The sequence below is a fragment of the Lithobates pipiens genome, unplaced genomic scaffold (genome assembly GCF_037356315.1).
Source record: "Lithobates pipiens isolate NorthernLeopardFrog02 unplaced genomic scaffold, aLitPip1_a1.2 Scaffold_23, whole genome shotgun sequence".
Classification (NCBI taxonomy): domain Eukaryota; kingdom Metazoa; phylum Chordata; class Amphibia; order Anura; family Ranidae; genus Lithobates; species Lithobates pipiens.
In genome coordinates this window covers 289,998,332-290,009,119 of record NW_027507785.1, presented here as the reverse complement: position 1 = coordinate 290,009,119, position 10,788 = coordinate 289,998,332, and the positions used below count along the sequence as shown (strand labels likewise).

Below are 10,788 nucleotides of genomic sequence, written 5' to 3'. Positions count from 1 at the left end.
CAGACATGTATACATTCAAATAGTCAGTGACGCAAACTGACTAAATGCTTTCAATGATGCGAACCATACAAAACCAATGAACGATGACTACAATTCCGTTGATAGAAATTCTTAATATACATTGTTCCAGAGAACAATGTATACCTGGATTATTCTACACCTCCTTGTGGATGGAAGGTTATCCACAGATGCACGCTGCGATCTCCACATGTGGTGATCAGACACTGCAGAGACAATGAGCGCTCATCCGCCTACAACCAATCCTTGCAGAGCAAGCATATGCCCCTAGACGATCCTCTGTATAATGTACAGGGGCCCTTTCGCTGGCAGACATACCCCCACTCCGAAAACACCTCTTTCCAATCCCAGGAAGTTGTGTACAAATCAAAAAGAGGGGGAAAACACTGCGCTCCCTATATAAGTGACAAAAAATTTGGATATAACACAAAACAGCAGCTAACATACAAACAAACTAAGTCAAAATAACGAATGATAACAAACAATGTAGCGCTATAATGTAAAAAAATGTAAAAAACCTAGACATAAATCGCTAAATGATCTGGTAGTGAAATCAAACTTAAAAGGTCAGCACACATATCACATGTTGTGCAGTCTAGTAAGGAATACAGAAAATGTGCTACAGTGAACTAACAATATGAGCATAAAAAAGTCCAACTATGACAAAATAATGTGAAACGTGAGTCCAGATATTTCGTTGGTATGAACTATGTATAGCCTTCCGTTCACAGCCAGAAAATATTATAGAAAACGGTGAATACCCTTACCAAAAATGGTGGACACAAACTACTATATAGTTTGATTTCACTACCAGATCATTTAGTGATTTATGTCTAGGTTTTTTAATTTTTTTTACATTATAGCGCTACATTGTTTGTTATCATTCGTTAATCCCAGGAAGTTATCCACTACCTAACGGATCTCAACCAGTGTCAGTCTGCCCCAGTCAGCTCTTTTAGAGTGGGTTGGGGGAGAATGAACACAGGGGGGCTCTTATGACAATACATATAAAAATACATATAAAATTTTCCACAACACCCCTCAGTGCCCACGGCTTATAAATCTTTTTAGAATAAAATGTTGTCACTATACCTTTTTGTTTGTTCTGTGTGCCATGGTTACATCATAAACTGCACAGTTTTTTGAGAGTTCAGGTGGGTGAAGATTTTCCCTGCAGCCCGTAGACACGCCCACATGTGTGATGCCCATTTCATGTGACCTGGCTAACTCTGAGAGCAAGAAACTGTTCTCTCCAGCATAAAAGCCACAACTGAACATGTGCAGGTTGGCTATTCCCTATGTGTTAGTTAGCTTTCCCCAGATAGACATTGCAGGGGGGGGAGGATCTGTGCATACAGGAGAAAACAGCCTTTTTGCTATAATAAATATCCCCCAAAAATATATTAAAAAAATGTATTTCTTATTTTAGTATGTATTCTTCTACATATTTTTGGTAAAAAAATTGCAATAAGTGTTTATTGATTGGTTTGCGCAAAAGTTATAGTGTCTACAAAATAGGGGATAGTTTTATGGCATTTTTATAAATATTTTTATATTTTTTTACCAGTAATGGTGGCGATCAGCGATTTTATTAATTCTTTTTTTTTTTATTGTGAATGAGACATTATTGCAGACACAGACAATTTTGACACATTTTTGGGACCATTGGTATTAATACAGCGATCAATACTATAAAACTGCATTGGTTACTTTAAAAATGTCACTGGCAGTGAAGGGGTTAACCACTAGGGGGCGCAGAGGGGTTAAGTGTGTCCTGGGGCGTTTTTCTAACTGTCTGGGGGATGAGCTGTGTGTGACACGACACTGATCGCTGCTCGCGATGACAAGGAGCAGACGATCAGTGTCCTGTCACTAGGTAGAACGGGGTGAAGCTGTTTACATCGGCATCTTCCCGTTCTGCAGCTCAGTGACCCCCTGGCACGGTTGCAGAGCTCGCGCCAGGTGCGCGTGCGCATGCACGGAGGGAAATTCAAAGTAACGTACGGGTACATTACTTTGCCCAGCCGTGCCATTCAGCCGACGTATATATGCTGACAACAGTCAGCAAGTGGTTAATATTGTTGAGAACCAACCATCAGAAATTCATAGGTTAAAACAGTGCTTGAAAGTGATAGGAAAAACACAAAATTGTGGTAAGGTGTGAAGAGCGAGTCAAAACAGGCACGAAAAACAAAATTTTATAATTCCTATAGTGTTCGGATGGGATCTGGTCAGAAGAGATGACAGGCCTTCACCGCACCACGTGACACCGTTCCCCTCAAATGAAACGCTCACCAAATGGATCTAATAACACAGCTTTGTATGTAAAGATGGATGGTGGGCAAGCAGCAACCACACTTCCTTTAATCCCTATCTGTACTCATAAAGGGTTAGTGCATCACTCCCGACATATAGGATTTCCACTTAATGGCTCATCGCTGGAAAAATGGCTTGTGACATAAGGAAACAAAAACAATCCTCATAGCGTGAACCTGTTTTAAAATTTTATTTCCAGCCAACAGAACCCCCCTGTTTAAGAATTATGGCCCATACACACGATTGGATTTTCCAACAACAAATGTTGGATGTGAGCTTGTTGGTGGAAAGTCCGACCGTCTTTATGATCCATCGTACGTTTGTTGTCAGACAACAAATGTTGGCTAGCAGGTTCTCAAATTTTCCGCCAACAAATTTTTGTTGTCGGACTTTCCAATCGTGTATACACAAGTCCGTCACACAAAAGTCCACACCTGCTCGGAACCAAGTAGGAGCCAGAAGCCCTCGGTCTTGTAAAACTGTCATTTGTAATGGAGATATCATGTACGTCACTACGTTCGTAATTGTTGGCCAACATTCGTGTGACCGTGTGTATGCAAGACAAGTTGGAGCCAACAACCTTTGAACAAAAATTCACGGTTTTGTTGTCGGAAAGTCTGATCATGTGTACGGGGCATAAGACTTGCAAAATGTCAAAAATAAACAAGCATTTCATGGTATAACCAACTGGTCTGTACAGCAAAGACCAATACTCTCTCACCGTTCCAGAAATATTATGTCTACAGTGATTCCTGGTTTGAGATCGTATCTGGGGATATGCTGGATGGTTCCTCAGTAAAATCTTGCAGGGAGACATTTTAAGACAGGAAGGATATACTACACTCCATAGATGGGGAAACAGAGAGAGAACTCATAGTGAAATAATGTTTGGCATCAATTATCAAGCGCATTCAGTGCACAACTTACAGGATTTTGGGCAAAAACAGGTATCAGTAAAAAATCATCTGAGTTCGCCGCTGAATGCCGTGTGTTCCACCGAGACGGAAATTTGCGTCATCCTTGCGTACCCTTCCTGTCTTAAAACGTCTACCTGGAAGATTTTACTGAGGAACCATCCAGCATATCCCCAGATCATTGGATCAATGCCTTTTTGATCCCAGACTGCGAAGTTGAGGATCCAATCATTTTGGTGAGCGGGGACACCAAAGGGGGAGCCGCTTCGCTGATTCAAAAGTTTTGGAGCATCGTTACACTTTTCACGGAAGCACCTGAGCACTTTCAGATTTTATGTTTTTATTAGGATGTATTGTATATTGCTTGATAAAGGCTGCTAGTGATGTTTTCTTTTTTTTTATTCATATTTCACTATTTGAGTTAACTCTCCAGAATGAGTTTTTGAATTGGATATATTGGTTTGTGCTCTGGCATACATTATTAACTGTGGGACCTTATATAGACAGGTGTGTGCTTTCCAAATCATGTCCATTCAATTGAATTTACCACAGGTGGACTCCAATCAAGTTGTAGAAACATCTCAAGGATGATCAGTGTGTGTGTGTTTTTTTTTTTTCTTTTTTCTTTCCAAACTTCTTGTTTAGTAATGCTAAAGGATTGATTATTTTAATTATCTGTGTCCACCAAACAGCCCGTTTGCCGAACAATTTGGGGTGTTCGCGGCAAATTCAAAAAGCCACGGAACACCCTGTAAAAGTCTATGGGAGAAATCTAACGTGCTAATTTAAAAGGCTTATATGCAAGTTATTGTCATAAAAAGTGTCCAGGGACCTGGTTCCTGCCTCAGGGGACATGTATCAATGAAAAAAAAAGTTTTGAAAACTGACGTTTTTTCAGGAGAAGTGATTTTAATAATGCTTAAAGTGAAACAATAAAAGTGTAATATTCCTTTAAATTTCGTACCTGTGCGGTGTGTATAGTATGCCTGTAAAGGAGCGTATGTTTCCCGTGGAACTGTCCCTGCACAAAGTTTTATTTCTTCAGGAAAAAAAGTTTAAAAGCACTCACGGCTATAATGAATTGTCGGGTCCCCGTAATACAGAGAAGAGTCATTAAAAGTCATTGATATAAAAAATTTAAAAAAAGACCCTTCAGGTCTGGTATGGATTTTAAGGGGAACTCTATGGAAAATTTTAAAAAAATGGCATGGAGTTCCCCCCAAAAATCCATACCAGACCCAGGGGGGATGAGAGAGCGCCCCCCTGAACAGTACCAGGCCACATGCCCTCAACATTGGGAGGATGCTTTGGGGGTCTGTGACCCCTCAAAGCACCCTGTCCCCATGTTGATGGGGACAAGGGCCTCATCCCCACAACCCTGGCCGGTGGTTGTGGGGGTCTGCGAGTGGGGGGCTTATCAGAATCTGGAAGCTCCCTTTAACAAGGGGACCCCCAGATCCCGCCCTCCCCTGTTTGAAATGGTAATGGGTACATTGTACCCCTACCTTTTCACAAAGAAAGTGTAAAAAATTGTTAAACACACACACACCATTGGGATAAGTCCTTTATTAAAAAAAAAAAAAAAATCCAGCAGTGGTAATCCACTCTTGGTATCCTGCGATGGCTGATCTCTTCTCCGGGGTCCAGCGATGGGAGATCTCTCCCCGATGATGTCCAGCGCAGCACATCCTATCTCCACCGGAGACACTGCGGGAATCCCAGCAGCCTGACAGGTCTTAGCTGAGGAAGACGGGGCCACCCGTCACCTGACCCCGCCCCCCTCTGTCCCAAGGTGAAACCCAGACTTCCCCAGTGATGTGCAGGTGACCCCGCCCCCCTCTGATGTAATGCAGGTTTCCGTTACATCAGAGGGGGCGGGATCACCCACACGTCACTGGGGAAGCCCGGGTTTTCCCTTGCGTCAGACCCCCAAAGCATCCTCCCAATGTTGAGGGCATGTGGCCTGGTACGGTTCAGGAGAGGGGGCGCTCTCTCGTTTCCCCCCACCCCTTTCTTTTCCTGCAGCCTGCCAGGTTGCATGCTCGGATAAAGGGTCTGGTATGGATTTTTGGGGGAACCCTACGCATTTTTTTTTTATCCATGACCTTCAATGACTGTTCTCTATATTCATTATAGCCGCGAGTGATTTTAAATGAATTTTTTTCCTGCAGAAAATACACTTTGCACAGGGACAGTTCTAAGCACAGGAAACATGCACCCCTTTACAGGCATACTATACACACCCCCCCCCAGGTACGAAATTTAAAGGAATATTACACTTTTATTGTTTCACTTTAAGCATTATTAAAATCACTGTTCCTGAAAAAAAATGACTGTTTTTAAAAAAAAATTTTTTGCATTGATACATGTCCCCTGGGGCAGGACCCAGGTCCCCAAACACTTTTTAGGACATTAACTTGCATATTAGCCTTTAAAATTAGCACTTTTGATTTTGAACGTTCGAGTCCCATAGACTTTAATAGACTTTAATAGGGTTCTAAAGTCCACTCAAATTTTAGGTCTGTTTGCAGGTTCTGGTGCGAACTGAACCGAGGGGGGGGGGGGGGGGGTGTTTGGCTCATCCTTAATCTCTTGACATTTTCCACATTTTGTCATGTTACAACCAAAAACATAAATGTGTTTTATTAGGATTTTATATGATAGACCAACACAAGTGGCACATAATTGTGAAGTAAAAGAAAAATGATAAATGGCCTTCAACATTTTGTACAAATATGTGAAAAGTGTGGTGTGCATTTGTATTCAGCCCCCCTCAGTCAATACTTTGTAGAACATCCTTTCAATGCAATTACAGCTGCAAATCTTTTTGGGGATGTCTCTACCAGCTTTGCACATCTAGAGAGTGAAATGTTTGCCCATTCTTCTGTGCAAAATATCTCAAGCTCTGTCAGATTGGATGGAGAGCGTCTGTGAACAGCAATTTTCAAGTCTTGCCACAGATTCTCAATTGGATTTAGGTCTGGCTCTGGACTTTGACTGGGCCATTCTAACACATGAAAATGCTTTGATCTAAACCATTTCAGTGTAGCGTTGGCTGTACGTTTAGGGTCGTTGTCCTGCTGGAAGGTGAACCCCCACCCCAGTCTCAATTCTTTTGCAGACTTATAACTGTTTTTCTTCTAAGATTGCCCTGTAATTGGCTCCATCCCGTTTCCATGTCCCTGCTGAAGAAAAGCATCCCCACAACATGATGCTGCCACCACTATGTTTCCCGTGGGGATGGTGTGATGTGCAGTTTGGGATATTGTTTGCCGCCACACATAGCGTTTTGCTTTTAGCCCAAAAAAGTTCAATTTTGGTCTCATTTGACCAGAGCACCTTCTTCCACGTGTTTGGCATCTTACAAATTGCAAACGGGACTTCTTATGGCTTTCTTCCAACAATGATATTCTTCTGCCGCGTACACGCGATCGGACATTCCGACAACAAAATCCATGGGATTTTTTCCGATGGATGTTGGCTCAAACTTGTCTTGCATACACATGGTCACATAATGTTGTCGGAAATTCCGAACATCAAGAACGCGGTGTCGTACGACAAGCCGAGAAAATTTAAGTTCAATAGCCAATGGGGCCCTTCTGCTTGATTCCGAGCATGCGTAGAACTTTGTGCGTCGTAATTGTGTACACACGATCGGAATTTCAGACAACGGATTTTGTTGGAAAAATTTGAGATCCAGATCTCAAATTTTGTACGTTGGAAATTCTGATAGAGACAACACATGGTCAAAATTTACGACAAAAAGCTCCCATCGAACATTTTCCGTCAAAAAACCGACCGTGTGTATGGTCACACTGGGGCACTGGGTGCACTGGCGGTAAATCGCCGTTATTTTTAGCGGTGCTTTACAGTCAATTTTGTGGCCCTATTCGGGCGCTATGGGGGCCGAATAGTGCCACGATTGGAATTCTATTCTATTCTGAATAAGCACGAATTGTTCATATGAAATGTGTCAGTGTGTTCCTGTCTTTTGTCTGGCACGGTGACAATACAGAATTTTAAAGGCTCTAATTCTGTTGTGGTGTGCGGCCATCCCTTTCCCTTTACTTGTAGATACATAAGTGTGTGTGTGTGTGTGTGTGTGTGTGTTGGTTTTTTTTTTGTTTTTTTTTGTTTTTTTTTAACTTTGCAAAGATTTCAAACAAACTTATTTCACATTGGCATTATGGGGTATTGTTTGTATAATTTTGAGGAAAATAATGATACAGTTTGGAATAAGGCTGTAACAGCAAAATGTGGAAAAATGGAAGCGCTGTGAATATTTTCTGGATGCAGTGTACTATAGTTTGTAGACTATAACTTTCACACAGCCTAAATAATATACACTGATTTGATAAATTGATTTGGGTTATTTTTACCAAAGAAATGTAGCAGATAACATTTTTGGGCGAAATTTGATGAACGATTATATGTTTGTAGTGTTATAACAGAAACAAAAAAAAAACAAAAAAACTTTTTTCAGTATTTTTTTTTTTTTCATTTATATAGCAAACAAAAAACCCAGTAGTGATTAAATACCACCAAAAGGAATCTCTATTTGTGTGAAAAAAAAGCAAACATTTTTATTTGTATAGTGATGAATGACTGCGCAGTTGCCAGTTAAAGTACACAGTGCTGAATTGCAAAAAAATTGCATAAAAATGCCCTGGTCATGAAGGTGGTAAAACCTTCCAGTGGTCAAGTGATTAATTAGGTTGCATTTTTAATGAATTATTTGTAAATTTCAGCAGATCCAAGTAGACGTTTTGCCTTTAGCACAGTGCATTAGGATGAATACATTTAATTGTACAATAAATCTAAAACTGCGTACACACGATCGGAATTTTGGCCGGAAAAAGTTCCGATGGTTTCCTCAACGGCATTCCGACGGGATTTCGCTCAAGCTGTCTTGCATACACATGGTCACACCAAATTCCGGCCATCAAGAATGTGGTGGCGTACGACGGGACTAGAAAATAAGTTCAATAGCTTCCGTCTCGTAGTTAAATCTGAGAATGCATGAGTTTTTGCGTGTTGGAAGTGCATACACACAAACGCATTTTCGAATAGGAACTTTTTCCGACCGAAAAATTGAGAACATGCTCTCAATCTTTTGCTGGCTGAAATTCGACCAGCAGAAGTCCAATGGAGCATACACATGATCACATTTTCCGACCAAAAGCTCTCATCGGTCTTTTGCTGGCCAAATTTCCGATCATGTGTACACGGCATAATACAGACATTTACAGGACCATAAAATCTTTTTAAATTGGTTCATTTAGGTCATGGGTGAAACTTATGGACTAGTTCTATAAAACAGGACAAGGGGCAAAGTGCTAAGTCCAATAGTCATAATAACTAACTTTAATCCCTGTCGTTCTTTTCTGGCTTCAGTAAACTGCAGTATAATTACTGTGGATTCACTGTATCACTGAGGAAGCCTATGTCCCATTAATGCTGTCTGATAACAGATATCTTTTTTTTTCATGTGATTTGAGGATAGTACAACCGATGCCATCAGTTTAACAGCCGTCCAATTCTTTGTTTATGGAAATAAAGGTAAAGCATTCAACTCAAATGATTACTTGTACGACCTTAACCTTTGTATTACATAATCATTTTTCCTGACTCATCTGTAGATTACTTTATGTTAGGTTATAGAATGCATAAAAACACAGCAAAAAGTTTACAAAAGTATACAGCTGGTGGAAAGAATTTTCTAAGGATGTAAATGTGAAGGTGGAACAATAAATATTGTCACTATGAATAATGCAAAATCCAACAAATCGGTCTGATCCACCTCTGCAATAGTAAGGGCTCCGATGACACAATAGCGAACGTGGTCTAATATCATGGAGGTGAGCTATGAGTTATCCCGTCGGAATAAACTCTGAAGGTTTTTCCGACTGAGTTCCGATGGAATTTCACTGAAACTGTCTTGTGTACACATGATCACACCAAATTCCAACCGTCAAGAACGCGGTGACGTACAACGGGACTAGAAAAAGTAAGTTCAATAGCCAGTAGCCAATATCTTCCGTCTCGTACTTGCTTCGGAGCATGTGTCGTTTTTAGTTAGTCGGAACAGCATACTGACGAGCGGTTTTCCCGTTGGGAATTGGTTCCGTCAGAAATATTTAGAACATGTTCCATTTCTAGGTCCGTCAGAATTTCCGTCAAACTCCGATGAGGCATATGCACGATCGGAAAATATACGATGAAAAGCTCCCGTCTGACCTTTTCTGTCGGACATTCCGCTCGTGTGTACATGGCATAACAAAATCATCAATTATTATGTTTTAAATCAGTGGGTATAAAAACAGAGATAACCTCCTTGGCGCTGAGCGAATGCAAATATGTGACCTCTCGGTGGCTGGGCCTCGGCGCATATTTGTGTGCAATAACATCAATAGAGCTGTGCCAGGAGTGCGCGCCCTGTACGCTCCCAGCACAGTAACCGGCAGCTAACTGAAAGCTCCTGTTTGCTTCTTGCGAGTGAGAGCTTTCCAATCACGTGATGGCTTTAAGGGATTAAATGTGACAGAGGCAGCATCCAAAAAATTTTTTTGATAACCCAAATTTCGGTATCAATGATCTTCCACTATTTATCACCCTGATCAAGATGTGCTGAGTGAACCTCTTGTCAACCAGCCGTCGTCATTATACTTCGGCAGGTCGGCTCTCCTCTGCAAACTGTCGTAGGTATATGTCGGTCTGTGCAGGGAGGCTAGCGCGCGTGCACGCGAGTCCCGTGGACATGTCCGCGAGTGACCCGCGATCGTGGTGTACAGAGGGAGAACTGGGGAAAAAAATGCAATTCCCTGTTCTGCCTAGTGACATGTCAAATCTTCTGTTCTCAGTGATTGGGAACAGCGATCTCTGTCATGTCCCAGTGAGCCCACCCCCCCTACAATTAAAGCACATCCAGAGAACAGTTAACCCCTGGATCGCCCCTAGTGTTAACTTCTTCCCTGCCAGTGACATTTATACAGGAATCAGTAGCTATTTTTAGCACTGAACACTGTATAAATGTCAATGGTCCCAAAAAAGTGTCCAATCTGTCTGCCACAATGTCGCAGTCCCACTATTGATGATTGATTGGTGCTCACCTCCATTACTAGTAAAAAAATAAATAAATAAAAGTGCCATATATCTAGTCCCTATTTTGTAGACGTTACACTTTTTTCGCAAACCAACCAATATACGCTTATTGCATTTTTTATTTTATTTTTTATTTACTTTTTTTTTTTAATTGGGGTATTTATTATAGTAAAAAATTTTAAAAAATTGACGGTCATTTTTTGTTTATAGCGCAAAAAATAAAAAAATCACAGATGTGATCAAATACTACCAAAATAAAGCTCTTTGTGGGGAAAAAAAGGACCTCAATTTTGTTTGGGTACAGCGTCGCACGACAATTGTCAGTTAAAGCAACGCAGTGCAATATTGCAAAAAATGGCCTGGTCATTAAGGGGGCAAATCCTACAGGGTCTGAAGTGAAACTATAGGCAAAACTTTTATTTCCTTTTGGATAGAGTAA

The 10,788-nt window shown here is 41.1% G+C and overlaps 1 protein-coding gene across 1 annotated transcript in view; it reads left to right on the top strand.

Annotated features, from left to right (window-relative positions):
• Window positions 1-8,780: 8,780 nt before the first annotated feature.
• The window catches only part of LOC143926508 (cytochrome P450 4B1-like), a 103,697-nt gene continuing 101,689 nt past the window's right edge, over window positions 8,781-10,788 (top strand). The window contains exon 1 of the mRNA XM_077450300.1: window positions 8,781-8,807. Within this exon, the coding sequence (XP_077306426.1) occupies window positions 8,796-8,807 (12 nt within the window). The 5' untranslated portion in view covers window positions 8,781-8,795. The remainder of the gene's footprint in view (window positions 8,808-10,788) is intronic.